At 33.9% G+C, this 27,289-nt stretch overlaps 1 protein-coding gene across 2 annotated transcripts in view; it reads right to left on the reverse strand.

Moving 5' to 3' along the window:
• Window positions 1–27,289, reverse strand: part of KCNT2 (potassium sodium-activated channel subfamily T member 2) — a 379,267-nt gene that overhangs the window by 63,782 nt on the left and 288,196 nt on the right. For both annotated transcript variants that reach the window (XM_035010164.1, XM_035010163.1), the window contains 3 exons: window positions 24,389–24,561; window positions 12,248–12,382; window positions 3,589–3,700 (listed from right to left, as the gene is read on the reverse strand). In XM_035010164.1, coding sequence (XP_034866055.1) covers window positions 3,589–3,700; window positions 12,248–12,382; window positions 24,389–24,561 — 420 coding nt within the window. The remainder of the gene's footprint in view (window positions 1–3,588; window positions 3,701–12,247; window positions 12,383–24,388; window positions 24,562–27,289) is intronic.

Here is a 27,289-nt window from a genome sequence, read left to right on the forward strand (position 1 = left end):
TCTCTCCTTTTCCTAATGAAATTTATTATTGTGGATATTCTTCAGTGAGTGGTCTCTTCCAGAGAGTTCTTACAGATAATCACTTCCAATACCAGTGGCAACGAGTGTTCTATTAGAATTCAAGGTCTACCAGGAAACCACCCAAACGTAATCATCATACAAGTAAACCAGCCAGGGTCAATGCAATCTAATCTTCCACACTCGTTCTAACAAATTCTAGCACTTCTTAAGTTTAAATGAAAACAACTTAGTGTCAAAAAAGTGTGTCAAGCAGCCGAGCTGTTGTTTGTTTTGTAATTCAAAACCTTGATTATGTTTCTAAAGGTGAAGGCTTTATCTATGAAGGTGAAAATGCATCTAATTATAGATAGAATAAAAGGATATTCATAAATACGTTTGAAAGATTAAAAACCTACCTATTCCTCAGCCAATAATAACTTTGGAATATTATTCAATACCAGAAATAAAGATCAATTTCCCAAGCCTAAAAATATCTCCTTGTATCCAGACTACAAATACAGAAAGATAATTACTAAGTTAGCTGTATTTGTATCAGATAAAAAGCACTGATCGGAAATGAACAGTTACTATATCATTGATGGCACATATGTTAGTTTATTAGGGCTGCCACAACAAAGTACCACAGACTGGGTAGTTTGAATAGCAGAAATTTATTGTGTCAGAGTTCTGGAGGCTGGAAATCTGAAATCAAGGGGTCAGCAGCATTGGTTGCTTCTGAGGGCTGTAAGCGAAGGATTTGTTCCAGGCTGCTCTCCTTGGCTTGTGGATGGCTGTCTTCTCCCTGTTTCTCTTCACATAGTCTTCCCTTTATCTGTGTCTGTTTCTGTATCCAAATTTACCGTCTTTATAAGAATGCCAGTTGTATTGGATTAGGGCCCACATCAATGGCCTTCTTTAATCTAATTACCTCTATAAAAACCCTATCTTCAAATAAGATCACATTCAGAGGTACTAGAGACTAAGACTCCAACACATCTTTTTTGGGGGGAGGAATACCATTTAAGCCATTAACAGCACTAAAGTCTAAAAAGTTTCTATGTGACAAAATCCCTATTTCAATGGATAAAATGGTAAGAACTGAATTGAAAAGAATTTTCTATGGCTTTATAACCTCCAAACCAACTGGTTTCAATTCCAAGTACCCAAGCCCCTCTACTCCTTAATAATTAGAGAATATACTGAATTCCTTTACTCTTTTAAGGAAATATCTAGTATACGTAAGAGTAAATACAAATCTAAAAAATAAATGAATTTCCCTGATGCCAAAAGAGAAGAAAACTCCCTTCTTCCTCTTCTTTTTCCTAGAGCATTTCCTTTAGAAAACTTATGAATGTAAATCCTTTTTATGTCGCTTTCAGAGGGATGCAAACCTTTTGAAAACCTGAATAATCTCTAGCCAGTTTTGTATCTCAGTGAAGTCTTTCTTGGAAGCCTTGGGACTATCTTTCTGAAATGCGAGCATAAAGCATCCTGTCTTTCTGTCTTTTGGGGATGTTAGTCTAGGTATCTGGCTGGAAGTTGTAACTTCTTGCTTGTTGCAAAGATACAAGAAGCTTTATTTTTCCTTTACATTAAGACAATTAACATGTATGCAAGTGATGGTATTTGCCTAGCTATATAAAAGAGTGAGATGCCTTTCTATTTTTGTAATCTCTTTAGTGGATTTCTTAAGATGTATATCACAGTCTGGTTTAATGCTTATTCAAGTAAAATTTTCCTACATTTGTGAAGAGGATTTCTAGGTTGGTAGAAGACTTTATTTTTAATTAATTCCCAACAAGGGACTTAATCTCATATTGTTCTTCTTTTTCCTTAATGCAATAGACACACAATAATATAGACATACACACTCAACACTATTGAAAACATCTTCCACAATTATGACCTTGAAACATCCACTCACTTGGCGTAAAATTGAATACACAGAATGGAATATTTATTAGTGACATCCACAGTAATTTATAATTATGTTTGTAGTACCATTTATTTGAATACTGATTATATGCCAAAACCGGGCTAAATGTTTTGGATAGATCATGTGGTGTAATCTTTGCAATAACCTTATTATTTAGCTATCACCACTATTACTAGAGAAGAATCCCAAAGCTATCAATGTGTAAATAATTTAGCCAGGTTCCATTCCTAGAAAGTAGTAGAGAAATGGGCCCATCTGACTCCAGAGCCTATACTCTTCATCACTAGGTAATCCTAGTTTGCAGCAAAGGAGACCCATCAGATACCATGTCAGCACTGATTCCAGCTGGATTCCTGATAACTGGGTTTGCTTGCAGGTGCTGAGCCAATCTAGCCATGCTTGCCACCCTTTCCATGTTGTTAAAGCCGTGGGGCATAATGGAAGTTTTCTGTCCTGAACATAACGTCCTTAAGATTCTCTTACTGCACTGACTTGATAGCTGTATAATCTTGGAAAAGTTATTTTACCTGTCTTACACTCAGGTTCCTCTTCTGAAGGCAGTGCCTAACAGCACCTTAACTATGACTACAAAGGAACCATGGGAAGGCTCTGCTAACAACATATGTGACCGGCTCTGACTGAAGATGGAAATCAACAAACCAGAGTGCAGTAATGGCCCTTGTTCAGCAATATGTCTCCTAGCAATTAGGACAATGTTGAGCATAACAGGTAATCAAAATCACATGAAAAAATGAACTAACCAAACAACAATAACAAATGTAAGGCATCGTTTTCTGTACGTTTTATATTGTCATAAACAATAAAGATGGCATAGATTTAACACATTTTCACATGAATAAGATTGAATCTTATTGCTTTCTCTTACATCAAATTCTTCCAGTATACTAATATCAAGTAAACGCTGGATGCAAAATCCCATTTATAGCCACACTCAGGCTAGACATTAAGAATGGAAACCACACCTTTCTGGCCATATAACATGACTTTAGAATCCTACTTTGTCCATTCACATTACCTTTGTTCCCTTCCCAAACCTAATCAAACCCCCATTCCAAAGACCCTCATTAAATAAGATTTCCTAGACTCAAGAAACTTTGACTTTGCTTCCCCAGTTCTGAAGCATTGCCAAAGCTCTCTGAGGTAATGGTCTCCCTTAAATAAGTAAGCAGTTAACTCAGCTTTGTCTCAGATTGTGTTGGTGACATTTGGGAAGCTAACTTTCAACAAAGCCTACAACTTTTCTAGGGCCTTAAGGATTATTTTAAACTGCAAAGCCCTCTATAAACACAGATTTCTTGATATAGCACTCATGATATTAACAATATAACTGACATTATAAGTGAGCATATGCATTCTTGTTGCATTTAGCTCTTTCATAGATCATGCTTTCGATTTATAATAAATGACAAGAGAACAAGATATTTTCATTATGTTCACTTGTGATACAAATGGTTCAAATCCATCAATTCACATTAAGAAATTGTAAACTTAAGATTTTAGATCCAAAATAAGAATTCAAAACAGCATTTTTATTTTTACTACCTCATAGCATTTCTTTCTACAATAGGAATTTCAGAGTTACTCCTTCAGGAGAAATAGTTAAATGCAACTTCCTTAATATGAAGTCTTACCTTTTCCAGTTTTGAAAGAGCAAGAGAGTAACAGTCTTTGGCTCTGAATTGCATGAATCTCATGTTGGCTGGGTGAGTAAGTTCTGTGATAATACTGAGACTGGAAAACAACCTACGTTAAAAACAAACAAAAAAAAATTTGCATTACACTAACAGCAGCAGGCATTGCCACATAAACTGTCCGTACAATGCAAGAAAAATGGAACATTATTTTCCAAAGAATATTTTAACCAACATTTTAGCACTAGAAGAAAAATAAATTTAGTAATTTGGCTTTTATTAGACATTTCTCTCTACAATTATGAAATGGCATAGAAGAGAAACTCATGAAGCTGATATAAGAAGCTACAAGGTGACTTTGTGGATAATGTTAAAATAGAAATTTGTAAGATGAATATGCTGATTGACAAAGATATCATGTGATGAGCTTATTGTCCATAATATGAGTTCTTTGATCTTCTAAGATTCCCTATTCTCAAAGTATGCAATTTTAAATGTCAAATCTTGCTACCATGAACTTCTGAGAAGAGAAAATAGTTCAGCTGAAATAACATTTCATTATAATGAATTGAGGCCAAGGCTCAATTGATAGTGTTATTCTAAAGGATCCTGAGTTTTAACCCCATAGCTTTGCATTAACTTTCTTCCTATTCACCTCCTTCCCCCAAAACACACACAAACACACACACACGTGCACACATACACACATGATAGTAGTTGTCAGATCATAACTTCATTATTGTTATTTTTACTTACTGAAGGCAATATTTAATATCTAAGTTAACAAGTCATTATCAAGTATTTGTGATTGGACAGCTCTGGTCTCCAGGACATAAAAAGAAGTATAAAGTGAAACTCTTGCCTTTAAATTAGACCCTACTACCTACAGAGAACTACAAAAATTTATAAATTATAAGGCTGTACATATTTTTCTAGGGGTGATAAATATGGCTGCCTGAGTCTTCACAGATTATGTAGCATTAAGACACCAGTGAATGGATAGCTTATGAGAAGCATCTAGGACAGTGCTGAGATATAAGGCTAGAAAAGTAATTTGTGAGAAAAACATAGTTGCAAACCGACAAAAATTTATTTCATCTTTTGGGAAATTTTCATCTTCTCTGAGAAATACAGATTTTTATCTTTCATAGATATTATTATTCCAATTTTGTATGCATTTATGATTACTTGGATGATATAATCCTTTTCTAACACATTATATCACATTATATATATAGCTATATATTTGAGGTTGGAGTAAGAGTGAGTGGTAATATGACGGAGTGACCTGGTCATTGTACTTAAATGACTTAGAGAGTGGAAATTAGATAGAACCAAAAAAAGTGCATATGATGTACCATTTCTGTTCTGTATAAATGAATCTGTACCATTGTTATTTTAAACTGAGAAAGTGAATGCATTTATCTAAGTCTGCCATCTAGTGAAAATCTGTAACTAAAAATACATAAATAATGAAATGTTTTATTGCATTGCCTTTTATATCTACAAAGTATTACTTACATTCAATTATAATACATTTATAAATTTGGTTCTGAAATAGATTTAATTATATATCTTTAAAATACTAAACTATAAATCTATTTCTGGGCCTTAACATGGCTTAAAACACATTCTGAATATAAGACATTCTAGAAATAAAATGACATAAAAAGTCTATCTTCCCCAGGTATGAGGATAATAATAAAGCAATATTATAGTTGAAAAATGATATAGTTTTTTCTATTTAAAACTTTTCTACAATTAATTTATGTTCTGATTGAGAGATGTAAGTATCATTGTGGAGATGTGCAAAATCTCTATGGAATAGTTCTCTGCCTGAATTAATTTATTCAAAAAGTATTTTTGACAGACATTCCCAGGTATGCTAACCAATACAGAGATGAAAAACACACTATATACTCTATTTCCCAGACTACTGGGAGAACTCTGAGACTAGCTGCAATTACATATTCAAGCAAAACAAACATAAGTACATACAAATCTGGGAAATGTTTACAATATTTTAATAAAAATACTGAGCTAGTGTGCTACACTATAAGTTTTGATCTGTTGTGGTGGCTGGGAATGATGTTTCTGAGTAATGGGGGGTATACATTAATATATAGGTACACACATACACTTAGATACATGAAACACTAGTTTTAGACTACAACTGACTATCAACACGAAAATAAATATGAATATATTTTTTTACAAATACTTTTTAAACACTTTAGGTCTGAGTCCAAGTTAGTAATAAATGAGACTATAATAAATATCAGATATCTCCTGTATTTAAATCTATCCATGTAAACCAATCAAAATAATAAAAAATATTTGTATACTATATAAAGGAATCATTCTTGTATTTATACATATTCATTATCAATATTTTCAATTATGTCATTTTCCATGTGTATAGGTATGTTATTTCCTCAATGAGACTATGACTACTTGTGCCAAGCTGAAGACAATATTCCCTTTTTTATTTTTTATTTTTTTAGCTTGCCATTTATGCTCTTAGCGTCCTGGAGATGCAAGTCTTCTAAATGAGCAGCTCTCCCCACTCTTACTTTTCCCCCAAACCACTTTTCACATTGTAGCTAAAACAATATTTTAAAACTCTATTCCTGTCATGAAGATCAACTTGTTACAAAGCTCTGCAAAGCCATCACCTCAGAGCCTTTGGCTAGGCTGCCCCCATGTGGAATGCTCTCCTCTTCTCTCTGCCCACTTTGTCTATCTTGCAGAAACAGATTATCAATTTCTCAGGGAGGTGTTCCTTGATCCACTGGATGAGATCATATATTCTTGTTGTCTGGATCTATATAACATTCTACTTTTTTTTCAGTAGTTGCCACACTTCTCATTCTCCAGTTAAAATTTTTTTTTAAAGATTTTATTTATTTCCTTGACAGAGAGAGACAGTGAGAGAGGGAACACAAGCAGGGGAGTGGGAGAGGGAGAAGCAGGCTGATGCGGGGCTCGATCCCAGGACCCTGGGATCATGACCTGAGCCGAAGGCAGACGCTTAATGAATGAGCCCAGGCACCCCTCTCCAGTTAAATTTTTAAATGACTTGTTTAATATGTTCCCAGCGTAGACTATCAGCAACCCAAGGCCAGGAAGCCTTAATCACTCCTGATCACTATGTCTGCCTTCAGCACCACGGCAGCCATAGAGATAGCATCCTGTATAGTCCCCAAACTTACTAGATGCCCCATCATACCACGTGAATAAATCACAACTGCAGGTGTTTGTAGAGGTCCTCCTGACCTATACGGGGTTAATGCGGGAATTTCTCCGTTCCAAACAGATCACAGATCCATGACTTGACTGAATGTTTCCACTGATAGAGCACTAGTTATCTTAGCAGTTTGATCAGCTAAATTTTAGGGGGGGGAAAGCAAAAACAAAAATATCTTCATATTAAAACAAAATCAGCCCAAGGGACTTTTGAACTAAGTCACTTCTAGACTTTTACAATGCAGATAAATCAATGCTAAATAAATTAAATAAAGAGACCATTAGACTGAGGAGGTCCTAATACTTTAGCAGGCTACTTAAGCAAGCCAACATCTCAGCCTGTAAATGCCTCAAGGCTAAGAAATCAAAACCAAAGACAACCAATCACAGTCAACTAGGCTTTCTCAAATAATACAACCTCTTAAGCTGTTGCCAAATAATTTCCTTGCTTTGCTTCTGCCTCTTCTCTGTAAGTCCCTCACTCCTGTCCTTGGAGTGTTTCTAACCACTTCCTATCTGGCACTGCCAAATTTGAACTGATTTTTACTCAGATAAACTCTTAAAATTTTTAATATGCCTTAGTTTGTCTCTTAACATTAACAAGTATTTACATTTGTACCCATTCTGTATTAAACTAATGTTTAACTATCCTGTGTGCTCTCTAGAAAAATATCTGCTTCTCAACTTCTAGAGAAAGTTTTCTCATCTTCCTTTTCCTGAAGCAGACTTAGGCCGTTGGTTGGAATCAGCCATTTTTTTCCTATATAGGATAGAATGAGCCAGTAAGTTGTCTTCAATGTTGCTTTTTTCCCCCGTTAAATGAGAATAATGAAAGATGCCGTTGACATGCCAAACATTCCCAAAGTAGAGCACTTTGATAGTCCGACGTGGCCATTTTGAAGCAATTGTTTTTAGTTCAAGGCATATTTTGGCATGGTTGTTTAAATTTAGTTTAGATATTAACACTTGTTCAAAAAATTGTAAAAACAGGCAATATTTTCAAATATACCAAGTACTTCTTAGGTAAAAGTTTAGCAAGAGAAACTTAAATTTTAAAGTGAGGACCTGCTTTTCTTTCAATTTGGAAAATTGCACAAACTTCAGGAGTGCTCATCAAATTTTTGAGCGTTGAAACTTTGTATGCCAAGCTCTATACTCTGGATCTGGAAAATGAAATGCTTCCTGAGTGGATTCTCTGGAAGAAACATGCAGGGGCCAAGCCAGCAAATCCATAATTGCCACACTGGATAAAGACACACTGAACTGTGTAGTCCAGTTTTCAATTATAAAACTACATTTACGTTATAAACGCAATTCCAGATGAAAAGGAATTCTCCCCATGCTCCCAACTCACCTCTAACTCCTCCTAAACCCCACCCCCAACCCCACCTCCAAACATATTGCTAGTGGATTAATGAGATTCTCCTATTTTTGCCTTTGGTCTTTTGGGACTGAGTAACTCTGAGAGGTTCTTGGACAATCTGGAAAGAATAAAGGCCTGCCAAGGGAAGCTGTATGTCCTAGTTAAGCAGGGGTTCAAGTGATCAGTTTGAGCCTCTGAATAACAACAAATTTAACTTTATTCCAGACTGGCCAAACAGGTGATACTAATTACATCAATAACTCGTGAATTAGAGCACCGTTACTTTCATTTCATACTTGAATTCCATCTCGTTCTTGTCTCCTGGGCTCTGATACAAACACAGATTGAAGATTTTTCTAACATATTCCTTAGGTCGTTTCAAAAGCTGAAAATGTAAAAGTGAAAATGCCCCCACAGCAAAATGGAATGTCAAAATACTCAAGTTAAAATGGCGTGGGCCCAAAGAGCTACACGGTCCTTTACAAACGCTAAAATAAAATGTAGCATTCGTCCCATACAGAGCAACAGCATAAGGTCATCTTAAGTTGCTGAATGCGTACAGATGCCAAGCAGATTAGAATTTGGTTCTCCTCTGAGGAAATTAATGCTGTTCATGAAGATATAAGGACTAGCTGAGATATTTTAGAGATAAAATTATTGAAATAAATTTCTAGGCCCAAGACAGAGCTTCTCCTGCTGGGTTGCCATGTCAGCAAACCAAAACTTAGATAACTTTTGTGTCTCTGTGATAAAATTAATTTGCATATCAGGACCCACAGAACGGAGGCTGCCTCAGTGCCCCAGCCCACATCACAAATCTAAACTTAAGTCACATGTATTTACAGTAAATACCTATTAAGGAAACCTAATATACACTAATCTCAATCCTCGAATCAGCTTTAGCTAGCTCAGCTTATGCTAAAAAACAGGACCTGCTAGTCTGACCAGGAAATGCCTGACCTCCTAGCCCATCATGCTGTTTACACGGTGCCTCTTCTAACATTCTATAAATCTTGCTCTTGCCCAAAATCTCTCCAGAAAAGTGTTCCACCTTGTGAAGCACTGTACTTCTCCAATCCACAGGTTGTTTTCCCTTGAATAAAGGCTATCAAGCTCGTTACTAAATCGTTTTAGTTTTGTCATTTGATACCCGTAAATGCTCCACTTGACCAGAAACAAGGTATACCTAGTCAGCCAATCCCCAAATGCCAAGCCAACTCTGGACTCTACACTTATTTCTTTGTTCCTTGTGCCTTACTCATTTTCTATTTTTCTCTTTCTTGTTCCTTGTTCTTTATCCTATGGAGTCTTACCCTTTAATCCTAAATAGCCTGGTATCCAACCACTGTGACTAGATTTCTGGTTGCCTATTGTTCACTTATGAGGATAACTGGATTCTACCTCTGGAATTAGTCATCTGTCTGTAAGGAATTTCATGCAGGGTAGTGGGCAGAGAACCTGAAAGAAAACTAGGAGTGGAGGAAGGGAGAATGGGAAAGAGAGTTGAGATTGGTATTAGTCCACAGCAGATAATCAGTAATTATCTGTTTAGGGTTTCAGCTAAGGAGTGATTATAATGATTGATCTTGGAACTTAATCTGGTAAGGAGGGAAGAAAAGCTCTCAGGTGACTAAGGACAGTGAAAATGTATTTGAACCAGTGGATAGTAGGTTCCAGTGGAGACACAGGACTGTTAAGAATTGGGGGTATTAGAAGAAATGAAGTAGAAAATAAACAGTAGTACTCATAGACCTGAATGAAATTGAGACGATGGTGGGGATTATTGGTACTTCAAGGGAAAGGCTGTGACCAGAACAGGTGGCTATAAGGTAAGATATTGAAAGTATCGTCTACATAGAATTGTTGAAATCATCAAGAATGATGGTAGATACAGGGTTGTCAAGAGTCACAGTGAATCAAGAACCAAAATCTTCAAGGAATGTGGGAATGTGACCTCAAAAGTGGTAACTGACTGCACCTATAAAATGAAATGACCAAATCTGCATGATTTTGGTCATTTGTCCATATAAATAACATTTCGTACATCATGGGGATCTATCAGTGTCTTACTTTTTTATTTTATTATGTAAGACTAGTCTAGTTTAGCATGCATTGACCAGCAGCTTAAGGACTACTCTATTTAAAAGTTTCATAGAATTTTTTTTTTCCTGAAAAATATTGTTATGTACTTAGTGAAATGATGATAATGCCACCACACATGTATCTGCTCTTAGTTGGTCAGTTAGTTTTAAAAGATTAGAGCCTTTGCACCTTTCAGTAAGATGGGGATTTATTATTATTTATTTATTATTATCTTGAAATCAAAATAACTCATTCATAGACTATATAATAAAAGCCAAATCAAATCAATTTAAACTTTATACCATAATAAAAAATAAACCATAATAGAAATAATTTCCTGGTAAGTTGAAAATTAAAATGGTATGTTTAATCAAACAGACCAAGGATCCTCTCTTGTTAAAAATGTAACTAGCTTTGTCATGCATGGAACCAAAAAGTATGATTTCACTTTGTTCACTGGCTATAAATCTCATCCCTCTGAATTAATTTTCCACTTATAACTTGTTTTTTCATTCTCTAGAGAAAAAAAATTACTTACATGTCTGTCATATTTTAAACATGTGCTATGTGACCTTTAAATGTACTATTTCATTTAGTTCAATAACTAGTTAGCTATATTCTAAATGAATTGCCACATTACAGTAACTTTAGAGGGTACATTTTTCTTCTTCTGGAATAAGAGGTTCTCACGCAAGTTCAGAGTAAATTTTCCAGATGCTGTGACAGATTATTCACCTACTTAATTTCTGGTCCTTACATTAACACCGCAAGAAGGGTTAATTATTTTCCACATGCATTTTATAGATGAGGGAAACTGAATTTCTATGAGGTTAAGAAACATACTTAAAGTCACATAGTGTCTGCTGGAACCTCGGGGATAGAGGTTCCAGATGAAGTTTGTTGCTATACTGTTCCAAAGTCTGTGGTTTTTCTATTCTGTCACATGAAAGTGATCATGATAGTGCTAATAATTAGTCACTAACATTCATTGAGTAACTGAAAATGACCAGCCATGTGCTACAGCATTATATATTTTTAAATCCCAAACAACCTTGTGATTAAGACATTGAGGTTTAGAGAAGGAAAGTAATTTGCCTAAAATCATATAATAAATAGTCAACTTAAGTGGTACTCACATCTAAGCCTTCTCTTCTGAATTCTGAACTCAAACAACAAACTGATAATTACCCTCAATATATGCTTTGCTACAATATGAAAGTATAAAGGTGAAGCAAGGGAAGATGATGAAGGAGTTCAGATTGTTTTATTTACTTCCATAATTTGGTAGCTCAGATATTTTCTTTAGACTCCCACAAAACTCAGAAAACTAAAATAATGATCTTTTAGATATTTGCATTTTAAAATGATTTCAGAAAGAACCATTTCAAGTGACAGAGATGTCTTCATTTATAGGTAATTTTGACTTTGCTTATAACATGGACTTTTCTCTGGTTTTCATTCTTACCCAAAGATAAGCATAATGGAAATTCCTATCTCAGTAAGTTTAATAAATGAAAGACAGGAAAATAGTGAGGATAAGGTCATGACTTGGTTCTGAACATGGGTAAATTATCTGTTCACAGTCTTACAATATTTCATTCTTAGTAATCCAGATTGTAAATGCATACTTTTGGCCACTGCCAGGCATAAAACCAAAATTAGATCATGCATGGTCTCTCATAAATCTTGACTGCAACTGCACAGGATTTAGAATTTGTTATTGTTAAACTATATCAGAAAACAGATTTGTTATTCTATTTATTTTTAAAAGAATGACCCTGAGTTAAAAATTAACCATACGGTGCCAGTATTGGAGGCTAAATAAGCACTTGTTTTAGGATCAAATGAATGAATATAACTTCAGCGTAAGTGTCTCATGTTCATTTCTTATATACAGAGTCAGAGTCAAATATTTCACCAATATTTAGTAGTAAGTAAGCCACAGGGCTGAGTTACTGAGACATTTACCTGAAAAGGGTCTGCACATTTACAATCGTTTTGGCGTCTGCCATGTAGTCTTCCTCCGCACTCATGGTACTCTCCTTGTCCACAACCACCATGTTGGCAGCAAAAGTCACTCCACACCTGAGTAAATCATCTAGGCTTTGATAAAAATCAACAGAGAAGAATGGACTTTCAATAAATCACCATACTAGGATCAGTGCTTGCTTACCCACTGGACTTTGTATAGGCTGCCCTTAGAGACGGCTTTCACACAGTTTGCCCTGGCAGATAGATGTCGATGGGAATTAAAATACAGTATTCCCTACTGACATGAAATAATTTGTATTTTTGAGCTGTTCATGTTTCATTAGATCTCAACCATTTCAAAGCATTATGCGTTAAGAATTTTTATTTAATATTTACTAATTATATAACTAAACCATGAAAAACACCCATTTTGCAATCAAATAGAGTTAAAGCATGTTAGAACTGTGTTTTTATGGTTAGAACACTACTTCAAAGACATGACATTTATATATATTTTTAATCCTTATGATACTTTTGGTAAAAGTAGAAATGAGTACTTATATTAATTTAGATGGTCTAGCCCAACAAAGAAATATTAAACTGTGGTTTATTTTTAAATGTGTATTATTTCTTTGTGTAAAGCTATGTGTTAAAGATTGGTTCTACACAGCCATGAGCATGAAAAATATATAAATATCAGCTGTATTCAAACTTACCATTCAGTCAGCCTAAAGTTTTTTGAGCCAGTGATTTAATAACCTCATTTCTTTGATTGCGTGAAATAACTGCTAAACCAGGATAGAAGTTCCTATGAATTATAATAGTCTTCTCCCTTATCACCGATAAACACTATCGTTCTCCCATCGAATTAAAAGAAAATGTTGCCATTAAAGCTGAAACAAAGAAACCACTATCTCCCTGACTCTGCTTCATAAAACTAGAAAAATATAACTGAATCAGATAAAGGAGACTAAACTTGAAGGAGTGTAAGAATGTCCTAAGTACAGAGTTGACTGAAGACAGAGAATTGGGCTAATTGATGCCCACATGTTCTGATTTAAAATAGGAAGTGGAGAACTTAAAGAAAAGTAGTTCTTTTAGATTCTTAAATTGCAGGCCAGTTCCCTGAGGATCTTTTTCCAAGCATATGATTGGCTGAACTAGCCACATCAAGTGAGAGAGTATTACCAAAGCTCTGAGTCCAAGATCCCCAGGAGTAGTCCAGAAAAATATATATATATTTTGCTTGATTCAGGAATAATGTTCTGTGGCAGAGATTTTATGGCTAGAACTGTGGAAACAGAATGTTATACCAAATAAATTTCCTATGATGAGCGGGGCCAGGGCCATAATTTCCAATTAATACAATGATCAAGTTTAATCCCTGGAAATACTTTATTAGGATGCTTCTTTTAACTTGGAAATTCATAATTGTTCATATATCAAAATACATTTTTAAAAAGAAGTAGGTGGAAAATTAATGTGATATGGTCCCTTATGGGCCATAAAAATGATGCCCAAGTCATATGCCTTTGATCCACCTTACTATAATTTTAAATCACTTTCTATTTCAGCTCTTATGATCTTTCCCCCTCAATAAAAATGATCTCTCCATTATAATTATCTATATAAGAAAAGGGAAAGATAAGGTGATAGAAGGTAAGTTTGATTGTTAAAGGATATATAGATACAAGTTATGATGGGAAAAATGAATTATTTCATCAATAATAAATCAACGAAGTTGAAACTTGACAAAAAATTTCACTCTGTGTACCTGTGCTAAATGGCTAATAGCTACATCTATATGTATCAGTTAATTCCATACTCTAAATATTGGCTGTTGTAGTTTACATATAACCTTGGCAAGTGATTTTAGTAATTATGATTAAATATGAGCTTAAATCTATAGAAAATAAAATTGGAATGGCATTTCAGAACCACGTAGAAACATTTTGTTCTTCAGGTTTTAACCTTAAATTATTTATTTCTATATCCATTTAATGCTACATTTTATTCTTTTTTTTCCTTTTTTTAATCTGTCATGATTTCTCCACACTATCCTATTTCCGAAAGCCACTGCCTACTTTTTTAATTCAGCACGGTTGCTTTACACAGTTTGGCCACCAGATGGCCACCTAAGAAAAAAAGACAACATTCATGAAAAAAGATAATCTAAATGGCAACAACTTCCTTTTTACTGTTTTCCCAGCCGTCCTTTTCAAGGAGAACTATAATGTGAATGTATGAATATATGGGACTGTTTGTGAGTGTTTTAATTCATTCAAAGGTGTTTTTGTTTTTTTAATGAAAATTTCAAACACTAACGAAAGAGAAGAACACAGTGAACCTCCATATTCTAATTACACAACCCAGCTTCAATAATGATCAACTTGTTGCCAATTCAGTGTCACCTCTAATCATAGGAATTTGATCCTCTTGGTTCTTTTCCTCACCATAAACACTCTTACGGAGAAAGAATTCATTTCATAATTTACATCAGCAAAGACAGATGGGAGATTTATTTATTTTTTAAATATTCTGTTTTTCTAATGAATTTCAATAGAATACTACCATTTCAAAGTAACATTACTAGTGAAGAATATAGGTTGATTTCACGTTTATGAATTTAAATAGTTATTTTAGTACAGCTAACTACATCTTAGTTGATTAGCATTAAGAAAACTGATAATGCAAACTATATTAATGTAGAGGTTAAATAAATGTTAGTCAGTTTGCTCTTTAATGTATCCACAGCCAATAAACACTTCCAAAGTTCTAAAACTTTGTTTTTTCAATCTACAGGACAAAATATAAGCATGAAATTTCTTGATTAGTAACTTTAGCATTTTGTTTTGAAGGCTCTGGCTGACTTTTTTTAATGGAAAGCTAGCACATTTTATAGGCATATTAGTTTTATGATCTTTAGTTTTATATTTCTTATAAATCATGTTCATCCATATAAAAGAATTTGTATTTTAATACTAACACATTGCACACATTTGACTTTTTAATTAACAAATTTTTAGAAATTATAGACTGATATATGTTACCAGAATAAAGGAAGCTCTAAAGGAAATGCTCCAGTTTATAAATCTGACTTAAAAGGAGCATCTCTAAATTATTTGAAGATTTCCAGAAGTTACCACAATGATATCAATGCATCGCAACATTGAACAGTTAGATTTTCTCTACCCCTAGGCCCATAGGAATAACGTTATTGCTAGAGACAACACAAAACTGAAATAGCTTTAGAAACTAAACAAAAGTGATAAAATTCACATGCAGCAAGATTTGTTTTAATTCAACAACAGATTACTGCTTAGGAAGTTTGAATACAGGATGTATAACACGAGAACATAAGCTGTGCATGCAAATACACCATATTTGCAATACGGAAATGGCAAATTACACTCATGCAACACGGGGGCACAGCACATGACAAGCCACAGGACACCACACCAGTTACTGTGCCAAAGATTTTGTCACCTACTTGTCAATAGAGCCCACCATGTAGTAAACCATTGGAAACCAACAGATTGCATCCAGAAAATGCATATCTGGCCTAAGTAGCAGATGGGTTACAAAATGAAACACAATGTCACAACAGTGGCAGCGCTGCTAGGGAAAGGAAGTAAGCTGACTTAGTTTGCATTTCCAAAACTAAACACTGTTTGACAAGATTGACAAAGTGCCTTTTTTCTTAACATTAATTAGGAAATATCATTTGTACTTGTTATGAATACATAATGCACTCAGAATTATAAAAACTCGTATTTCTGCTTTCTAAATCAGAAACATTATGGCATTATTCTACAAAAATACTGAAATGATATTCTTAATGATAACTAAAGAGTTTTATCAATGAGTTTAAAAATTATTCATGCAGAATAAGATGAGAAATTAATGATTTTTCTTAGATGGCCCAAAGCATAGAGAACTAAATTAGCATGCTTATTAAGAGCACCTTTCTCTAAGGAATATACACAATTAAATACAACCCTTACTATATCAGTATATTAATCAATAAATAGGGTATATGCACCCATGCAACACATGTATTAAAGAAAATTAAAATGAAAGTAATTCACTTTTTAAATAATTGACTTACTCCATATATATTGTTGAGCAAATATTTATTGAAATCTTTACTTATATGCATATTTGAGGAAAGCATCATAAACCTGGATGCTTCCTTAAAAAATCACTTAATCTATTGTATTCATTTTACAAAGTTATTAATTCTTTCATGCATTTATTCACTCAGCATATATGTATCCAAAACTTTTTATTTAATAGACAATTCAGTTTACTAAGGCATATGAGAATATCGTGTTACCTTGTACTATAAGAAATACAGTTTTTGGAACCCACGTATAAGAGCACACAATTACAATATGTGTTTTAATCAGAAAGAATAAACAATAGGTTGCACTCAGAAGGCAGAATCAGGGGTCATTTCACGGAGGTTATGTTTAATCTGGATGTTTGCCAGTAAAAGAGAAGGGGGGGGAAATTCTAGGAAAAGGGAAGTGTAGCACCTATAATATCCAAGCTAGATGAAGTCTTTTCCTCCCTGACTTATTTTCTTCCTGTTGATCATCCTCTTAGCCCTTTACACTCTAAAGAAAAAGAATGTACAATACAGTGAAATGAAAAAAGATGATCTTCCAAAAAATACCACTATTGTAATGTTGATCAATTCCTCCCATCGTTAAATTTCTTTGTACTCATTTTAAAAGGCCCCATATTATTACATATTACAAATGTACCACAATTCATTTTAAAATTCCTCAATTACTCAGTTTGTAAGTTATTTTCACTTTTATGCTACTGAAGTTACAAGTTATTTCCAATATCTTGCTATTATAATACAGGTATGAACATCTTTGAATGACATTTTTCTAGCATTAGTTTTTTAATCATTTACTGCAAAACATTCATAGAGGGATATTAGTGAATCACAGAATATAAATATCTTTAAAGCTCATGATGTATATTCTTTCAACAAATAGTAGCAGTCCCAGTAGCAACCTTTTTATAACGTCTTCTAGTTCTCTGTCTGAGCACTGTTCTGCTTCTTAAAAATAGAAGTGTCATTTTCACTGCTGATTCAAGACCCTCCATGTCTCTCTTGCCCTACCTCATGATTATAGAAGCACGTATACGAGGATGCCAAGTGCCACAAGGCTGGGGCGGTAGAGATTTTGTGGTGATCTGAATAATCATTTTGCCTGTGTCTTTTTTTTTGGTTGTTATTTTGTTTCATCTCACTTTACTCCCATATAGTTTTTCAGATTAAGTGAGTAGTTCAATAATTTATGTGGCTGAGATAGATCCATAATCCTTCGTTATTAATTGCAGATATATATTCCCTGGCTGGAATAACTACACTTTTAATCTGACTCATTCTTTTAAATTCAAATAATTTCAATTTCTTTCTTCTATCTTCTGTATTCTAAAGCTTAGTAAAGCAAAAGTAAATGATGTTATTGAAGAATTCAACTTAATAAAGATACTGAAAATCTGTGTAATAAATAGTACTGGAGTCACTGAGGACAAAATTAAGTCCTTACTTTATGCCAACCCTTCTGTTAGAGTTAAAACTGAAAATATGGCCTTTGTATTTTGTTGCCTTGTCCAGTATGAATCACTAAATTTACTAAGACATCAATATTATTGCCTTGTTTTAGGAAACCCATGAATTTTACCCACATGCAATTCTGCCATAAATGTGTATTTACAATGTGCACGCAATCTTACACATCCTCAGAAATTACTTCAGGATTTTCATTGCATAGCATGGTTCATGTTTACATGGATTTGGCTCTGTTACAAGGTAAATCAAACCCTTGAAACCTAGCAAATACATAATCTTGATGAAGCACATCTAATGTAGGGAGTCTAATGTGCCCTGCTTTTTGCAAAATGTAACTTATATAGCAAATAGATTTATCTACTACTTCTATCGATAAAGGTAGTTTATAACGAAACTTGAACTATCAAGAATACAGCAATTGTACATTTACATGTATTATGTTAGCTCATTTAAATAAACTGGCAATAGTGTTCATGTCACTAAACTGCTTAATAACTAATGAGTAACATAAATGATATCATAGGCTCTTAATAGACTAATCTTTCTAATTATTGAAAGTTAATTGGCAAGCATAACCTTTACATTGAAAACCACGAAGCAAAAACATAAAACATTAATAAAAATAGGAAATGTCCCTTTCTTATGTTACACCCCCAAAGTACAGTTGAAGAATGGAATGTAGAAAAATAAACCATTAATGCAATAGGATAAAATGTATGCATTTTTTAATCTGATTGCTAAATAGAGAAGACCTATCTATGTCAGATATTACATTATGGAAAACTAGTAAAAATAATTGCATATTTAACCGTAAAGCTCATCACAAAAATTTTAACATATAAGAAACAAACATTTAAAAATGTGCTACTTATACAAAATTTACAGATCCTATTTGCTTAATATGTAAAAAAAAATTTCAAACCAATAAAAGATAAACCTAACAGGAAAATAGATCTAGCACAAAATAAATATGCATAGACCAAAATGAAACATGCTGAATCTAACTAGTAATATAAGAAATAAAAATTCAACACACACAAAAATTTATGTTAGTAAACAGAAAAAATTGAGCACATCATTAATCACCATCCTAACTGTAACTGTGTTAAGAAAGATGACAGCTTATGAGTCTAAAACATCATATTCTTACAAAAGTTTTCATTATAAAATTGCCAATATATTCAAATGTTAATTAGCTAGTGTTTGTTAGGAAGTGAAAAGGTTTGTGGATTTGCATGGATTTGCAAAGTTGAAGATCATTATTTCCCACTTAACCAATAACTATAATGGACTTAATTGCTGATTTTTAAATTCAAGAAATGAATGTAGTGAGACAGTTTATTTTGTTAGCATTTAGTAATTCTATACTTAAGTAGTTTATTTCTTAAAAATATATAAGGAGTTTCATTTCAACTGCTTAAAATAAATCTCCTTTGTTTGTTAACTGGGTTTTCACCCAAATCCACTCATCAGTTTGAATAATGACAATGTCACTTTTTTGATTGGAGGAAGGGGGGAAACTGACATTTCCTGACTGCCTTTTCTAAGTGAGATATTACACTAGTGCTTCGTATACACTGTCTTATAGAGTCTCAACACTACTTGTTAAGATAAATGTTCTACTCATTTTACACATGAGAAAACTGAAGCTTAAAGAAATCTGATAACATGCAAAAAAGGCTTTTTACCAAGAAGGTAAATAAGCTTAGACCTTATCTCAGATCTGTATGAGTTCAAAATTTGAATGTCTTTAATAAAGGACTCTGATATGTCAGACAATTTATCATTGTTTTTGAAATAAGCTGAAGTTTGCTTGACACCATATATGAAAAGAAGATTGATGTAACAAAAGGATTGTGTAAATAAGATGTAAAATATAGGAACATAGGCCTGGATCTTGCATTTCAACTTTGTGTAGCTTTGGGTAATATATTCCAAAGCTTTTGACTTTTGTTTCCATCTCTCATATGAAATGATATTATCAGATGACTAGATGACCTTTAAGGTTAGGGTGGTAATCAAAATATTCAAAATCAATATGTCACAAAAACAGACCAAACTAAACAGATGGCCGTCCAATCAGAACTGAGACCAGGGCGCCTGGGTGGCTCAGTTGGTTGAGCGACTGCCTTCGGCTCAGGTCATGATCCTGGAGTCCCTGGATCGAGTCCCGCATCGGGCTCCCTGCTCAGCGAGGAGCCTGCTTCTCCCTCTGACCCTCCCCCCTCTCATGTACTCTCTCTCATTCTCACTCTCTCAAATAAAATAAATAAAATCTTTAAAAAAAAAAAAAAAAGAACTGAGACCACCCCTCATGAGCCAGTATCAAGTGCAAAATGTTTTCCATTGTGACTGGGTTCCGCTTAGTTACCAGATGAGATCTCGAAGGCTTTCTATTTGGAAACATTAGGAACACTTACCTCGACATATTATGTTTGTGAATATTATCAATTTAATTTGCATTTTTAAATTCCTACTTATGACATCTGTTATTATTTATTTGTTATGTTAAATTAATTGGTCTTCCAACTAAACTTCCTAAATAGTCGTGTATTGAATATTATTTTCAGCAATTCTCATGTAAATTTAAAACAAAATCAAAACCCACTAAACTGATAATTGTAAAAGTGTGCACAATCTTTAGTGAATAAATTCTTACAACATGGAGAAATTTGAAGAAGAAAGCAACACATTTCTTTGTAACATTGTAGGATACATTGCAAAATACTAGTCATGGCACAGCAGGATGAATCTCATTTTTAAGAAAAAAAATGATTGCATACAACTTCCTGGAACATTATTTATTAGTGTTTAGTTTTTGTTTCCTCATTCTTGACCAAAATAGCAGGGGACAACAAATAAAAATGGTAGATACCACTTTCTGGAAGTCATCAGGAAGCTAATAAACTTTACAACATGTACTTTCATCCTAACCCTTTGGAAGAATAGTGAAACCCTACAAAAATCATCTAACAAACAACACCATGGAAATATTTGAAGTCCAGAATGTAAGTCATCAGAAAAGCAAGAAAATATGTAATGCAAAATAATCCAAAGTTAAAATATATTGTTACTAAAAAGAATTGACAATGTATTTTTTCATATATCAAAAATCTGTAAATTAAGCAAGATCATATAGTTGAAAGAACAATGCACTATGAATTATATATATGACTATAGTCATTTAATTTCTTTGGTCTGTTTTTCCTTGTCTATAAAATAAGAGTACTGTAACAAAGAGACATAAGCTGGTTTATTTAAAAATTATCATTGTAACTTGTAAACTTTGAGATCTTAAGCTGCTTGCTACATCTTTCTGAGGATAAATCATCACTATATGATGTGAATATATTTCTAAGGGGAATAAAATGTAAAATAAAGGTAAAGTGTCTAGTATGATGACTGACATAGTAAATGTTCAACAATTATTACTATTATGAACAGAGGGTAGAAGTAAAGAATATTAATTTTATTAAATGATCTGTATGGTGTTATTCCAACAAAATACTCTCTGATAAAAGCTACATCTAGATTTACACAGAAATACTGACCAATTTGCCAGTAATTAAGAGAAACGGAATTTTGGGGTTTTTCTATGATTGACCAGATTCAGGAATTAAGACTATAAAAACAACTACTTGCTTTGATAATTCTAAATTACAAATCAATCAATCAACCAATCCATCAGTAATTGGGCATTTTGGCAACCTGTTTATTGAGAACCAAACCTAAAGGGACTGATTTAGTTACAGCTATTCAAAAATCTACATAAGGTGCACATGTTAAGGAATGCTAGCCCCTGCCACCTGCTCAACGGGATCATAAGGTGGACAAAGGGGTATTAGTGATGCTGAGATGGGATTACTTAGTAAGACTAGATATTAAGAAAGAGAAGAGCCTATCTGCAGTCCATGGAGTGAACACCACTCTAAAATTTGGAGAGATAGATTCTTTTAGGAGGTGCAATATTGTGATTTATAAGAAATCTATATTTGGACATTCAGATCATCCATGGTTCTTGCATCATAGCTCCCAAAATGCTTGAAATTTCCTGAGGATAAGAACAATGGGGACATCTTTTGTTAAATTATTTGTTCTCTTGTCCTCAGTTCCTGATATCACTTCAGAGCCATAAAAGTGAAATGGGTGTCTTGTTATTCATAACAAGCTCCTTTCCACCACAACTGGGTTGATGTTAATGAGGTGACTTTTGGAAAGCACCCCTTTTGGGGGGCTTGTTGCCAGGGGAACCAACCATGAATAGAGGGTTGGAACTTTTAGTCCCATCCCCTGATTTCTGAAGAGGGGGAGGGGTTAGCGTTTGAGTTCGATCACCAATGGCCAATGATTTAACTAATTATGTCTATGTAATGACCCCTCCATAAAAACCCAAAGGAAGGAATTTGGGGAACTTCTGGGTTGGTGAACATGTGGAGATTTGGCAATAGTGGCGCCCTTAGAGAGGACATGAAAACTTCATGCCCTTTCCCCATAGCTTGTCTTATGTATCTCCTCCTTCTGGTTGTTCCTGAGTTACAACCTTTTAAATAAACCAGAAATTCGGCTAAGTAAAATTTTTCTCTGAGTTCTGTGAGCTGTTCTAGCAAATTAATGGAACTTGAGTAGGGAACTCTGATTTCTAGTCTGTCAGTCATAAATATAGCTAAACAACCTGGACTTGTGAGTAGCATTTGAAGCCCAAGAAAGGGGCCACTGGAACCTCCAACCTATATCTGGTCAGTCAGAAACAGAGGTGATATAAGCTAAAGTTTGTGACTGGCTTCTGAAGGGAAGGGGGCAATCTTGTAGGACTAAACCCTTAACCTTTGGAACCCTTAACCTAGATAGTAATAGTGTCAGAATCAACTTGAATTGTAGGACTCCCAATTGGTGTCTCAAGTGATGCTTGTTGGGGATGTCGGAAATCACCCACCAACACATACACACATTTGTATTGTATTGAAATTAGGTCCAGGAACCCAACTAGATTCACACATTAGAACAAGAAATTTACCTTGAAACAATGTAAAACAGGGGAAAGGTCAGCTTTTACCCTTTGCTTTACCTCAGGGATGCTATAAGCACAGCTCTACTTTTTCAAGTCTCTTCCTATCTTCCTCTCTGTATTCTGGGACCTCAGAGGATCCACTCTGATCCAAGACATACAAGATGGGGATGCTCTAGGGCAATCAACTTGTAAATACCGCTGCCTTAAATTCTATCTTAAGGGAACAGACACACCATAAGCAAAAAGAGCCAAAACTTGATGCATTAGAATTCCCAGGGTCAGCTAAGCATTTCTTGTGTGCCAGTTTAGCCAGTCCCTTAGAGCTTCCTGCCAGAAAGGTTCTAGAACTAGGGATACATTCAAAGGCCTTGGAAGTGTTTCACAACCACTCCATTGCCATAGCCATCCGGCAACCCAACTTTCATCCTCCTAAGATTTGTTTCATTAAGCTTTTATTTCTTCTGACAATGGGTCCAAGTTTCTCTTCCCCATCCCTGCCCTATATTTACCTGACCTTTCCTTGGACACCAAAGTGGTATCAGGAAAGTCACTGAGTCATAATATCTGAAAATGCTTCAACTGAAACCTCTAGAGTGTTCACAATTTTTAGAGTTGATTACCATTGTAATAATGATACTAAAAAAGATGCATCAATGAGGGTCTTGATATTAGTATATTCACTATAAATGATGTTATGAAGTTATAGTGGAAAGATATTTTTGTTTTCAAGAACTTCTTCTGATAAATTTAAAGGCAGAGACAAGGCAACAGATTTTGGCCTCATTTAGTTTATCCTGAAATTTTGCATCACTTTGGAATTTAAGAGGAGAGTTGGAGGATCCTAAAATATGGTATTGATCTAAGGACCATCTGCTACCAATTTGAGTCACAAAGAAGAATATCATAATTTTAGGATACAATGGGTTTGACCACTGCATTCATGACCTACATTTATATATGCATAAGGATTTTTAAATGCTTAAGTAGTCTTATTTCACAAGAGTATATCAATCCAACATTTTCAAAATAAGTGATCATGGTAAAGCATTAATTATTCATATTATGTTATAGAATATATATTTTAACAGTGGAAGAATCACATTAAGTTATGATGATGTGTCATAGTACCACATAAGAATGGATCATTAATACGCTTGGTTGATAATTAATGGTTCTTTAGAAAGACCAAAAAAAGTTGTCCAGCTTTGGCAGAAATTTTCCAGGCTAGTTGATTAATTTAAGGAAAATAACTGTAATTATTTCGATGGCATGTTTCCCATTGGTATTGAGTGATGACCACTTGCACAATAGTTTTAAATAAAAAGCTCAGAGTGTTCCAGTGATGTTTTAAGGAGTATTTGTGAAACAACCATATTCAATGATTGTTTTGTACCATAGCACAAAATATATCTCCCAATGAATCATGTGCCATAATGTATCTGATTTAAAATATTCTAAGCAAATTAGAATAAATAATTTTTGATATAATATTAAAAACTCTTTGTCTTGTTTGGGTATTTTAAAATATACTTACGGGTTGTCCAATAGCAGTACTATGGGATTAAGTTCTTTCTTTGGTCTATAATATGCCCTGAGAGGAACAATAAAATTATACAATCCATTTCCAGCTGTTTCAGCTGCAACTATAATTAGCTTATTTTTGAATCCATAGGCTTTTGCGTCCTCATAGTAGTTATGCTGGCAACTCTAGAGAAGAAAAATTATACAAAGAAATGCCATTTTTATACTCCACTAAAATTTGCTGAAAAAATTTAGGATATATGGAAAAGTAAAATTAATCTAACCTAGTAAATCCTTTATTTTATAACAAATTTGAAAATAGTTAGTTACATTTTTCTATGCCCAGTTCTCCAGCCTGCTTCAAGAAGTGAAGGTGTGCATGGACAAGACAAATGAATTGCAAGTGTGTAGCTTAATATGGGGGAAGAAAAAGTCAGAAATATGTGTGTGCACATGTTCTATTGTAAACTAAAACATATTGCTAGATGACATCTGGGTATCTATATTTAAAAATTACCATAATGTATATGTATATCAAAAAAAATCATGTTATATATTTTAAATATATACAATTTTTATTTGTCAATCATACCTCAAGAAAGCTAGAAAAAATCTACCTCTGACTTTCATTTCCAGAAATATAATAATATTATAATTAAATGACCTTGGAACATTCCAAGTACTGAACATCTAAAGGGATGGATACCGAGAAAGATCTCTTTGTTCTTAAAAAACAAAAAAAGAAAACATAGTTGTCTAAATGTATACCTGAGCTAGCAAGATAATAATAGAAATACGCAAAAGTAAAATACCAATACTAATAATAACAACAAAACAGTAACAATACATTATCAAAACTCATTGTTATCTTGAGGGTATTTTGCTATTTTCTAGAGAGCTAGTACTTACTGGACTTAGCATTATTAAACCAAGATTCTTTTAAACTAAATTATCTGCATGGAGAACTGTTTTAGTGTTCTGCTCTTTTATCTTTCTAGGCCTCTCTGTGGGTTTCTTTTTATTTGGGTTGAGATTATTTGATTCTCCATGGATTCATCACCTATTCTGGAATATTCTCTACTTTTTTTCTTTAATAAAAAAATTAAAAATGCTGCTGGGAACAAGGCACCATGAGTCAGCAGAAACAATAAACAATAGAATTAGACTCACAAAGACTACAGATTTTGTTGTTATTAGATTCAGAACAGAAAAAATGAACGTGTTTACTATGTTTAAAGAAATAAAGAACATTTAAAGTATGAACAAAGAACAAGAGGCTACTTAAAATATTCAGGTAGATGTTAAAAGAAATACATATTCTAGAACTAAAAAGTATAACAATTAAAAATAAAAACTCAAACAATGGGTTAGATTGCACATTTGATGCATGTGAAGGGGTCAACTGCAGGACAGAGTTGATGTAATTACTCAGAATGTGAGAAGAAAAGAGATATAAAGTAGTATGGAAAAGTTAAGATACTTGGAAGGTAGTATGACAATGTCTAACATATATTTAAACAGAATACCTGAAAACGAGATGAAAGTATCAGAAAGAAGCCCTATTCAAGTAAATATTAACTAAGGATTTTCTAGAATTAATGAAATACTCAAGTCCTCAGGTTCTGGAACTCCAGAATCCTAATTCAAAGAAATAAATAAAAATCCAGCTTCATACGCATGGTAATAAAAGTGCAAAACAACCAGACAATCAATCAGATCTTAAAAAGAGCCAGACAGAAAAGAGAGACCACCCACAGAGAATACAAACTAGAATGATGGCCAACCATTCAATAGCAACATGGAACCCATAAAGCAGTAAACAAAATTCTAATGTGCTAAAAAAAAAAAGAAAACTCATCCTGGAATTGGACACCCAACAAAACTGTCTTTCAAGAATAAGGACATTTCTAGGGAAACTGAAATTGACAGAACTTAACACTAATAGGACTTTAGTAGGAGAATTTCAAAAGTTGTAATCAGTAGGAAAATGAATCCAGAACACTTAAGACATAAAAAAAGAATGAAAAAAAGGGGAAATGATTTTTTAAAAAGGAAAGAGTAAGTCTTCATTGGAAGTATGATTGGAGATTTACTAATGTAAGTAGGATCCACAACCACATGAAGGAATGAATAAGGTTACTCCCAAAGAGGTCATGGAAAGAGAAGAGTGACAAGTGATGTTGAGATTATTAAGAACTTCAATATTTATGAGATAAAATGAGGAAAAAGAATTAATTTAGGAGATTCAGAAGTAGCTCAATTAGAAGAAACAAAACAAAACAAAACAAAACAAGGAGAAAACAGGAATTTAGTGTTGATAAACCTTGATCAGGAACCAGTTTGTTGATACTGTTGTAGAATGAACTGGGCAAGTAATCCCAACTCACACACTTCACAGATGCAGTAGGATTGACTGTTTAATCCCATCTCTTGATTGCCAGGTAAGCATTCATTTACATAACAGACCACTACCTCCAGCCACCAATGCTAAATAAATAAAGGATAATACCAGATGTCATCAGCCAGTCAACAGCATTCTGAAACTTTGCCTTCTTAGTACGGTAAAAAAAAAAAAAAAAAAAAAGAGAGAGAGACAGTTCAGAGTCTCAGAGTCCTTGGCTTTAAAAGACCCTCTATTGTTTCTTCACCAATCCTTATCTCTGAAAGTTTAGCTTTTCAATTGTATCAGGTTCCCTGCTTGGAGATAAATCATTTCCACTCTTTGATCTCCCAGTATGTTTTTTTCTCTTGAACTATGTGTTAAAAAGTAAAATGCAGGAACACCTGGGTGGCTCAGTCTGTTAAGTAGCTGCCTTTGGCTCAGGTCATGATCCCAGGGTCCTGGGATTGAGTCCCATATCGGGCTCCTTGCTCAATGGGCAGCCTGCTTCTCCCTCTGCCCCTCCCTCTGCTC

The sequence above is a fragment of the Mirounga leonina genome, unplaced genomic scaffold, assembly GCF_011800145.1.
Source record: "Mirounga leonina isolate KUSES-001 unplaced genomic scaffold, KU_Mleo_1.0 Mir_154, whole genome shotgun sequence".
In the NCBI taxonomy this organism is placed as follows: domain Eukaryota; kingdom Metazoa; phylum Chordata; class Mammalia; order Carnivora; family Phocidae; genus Mirounga; species Mirounga leonina.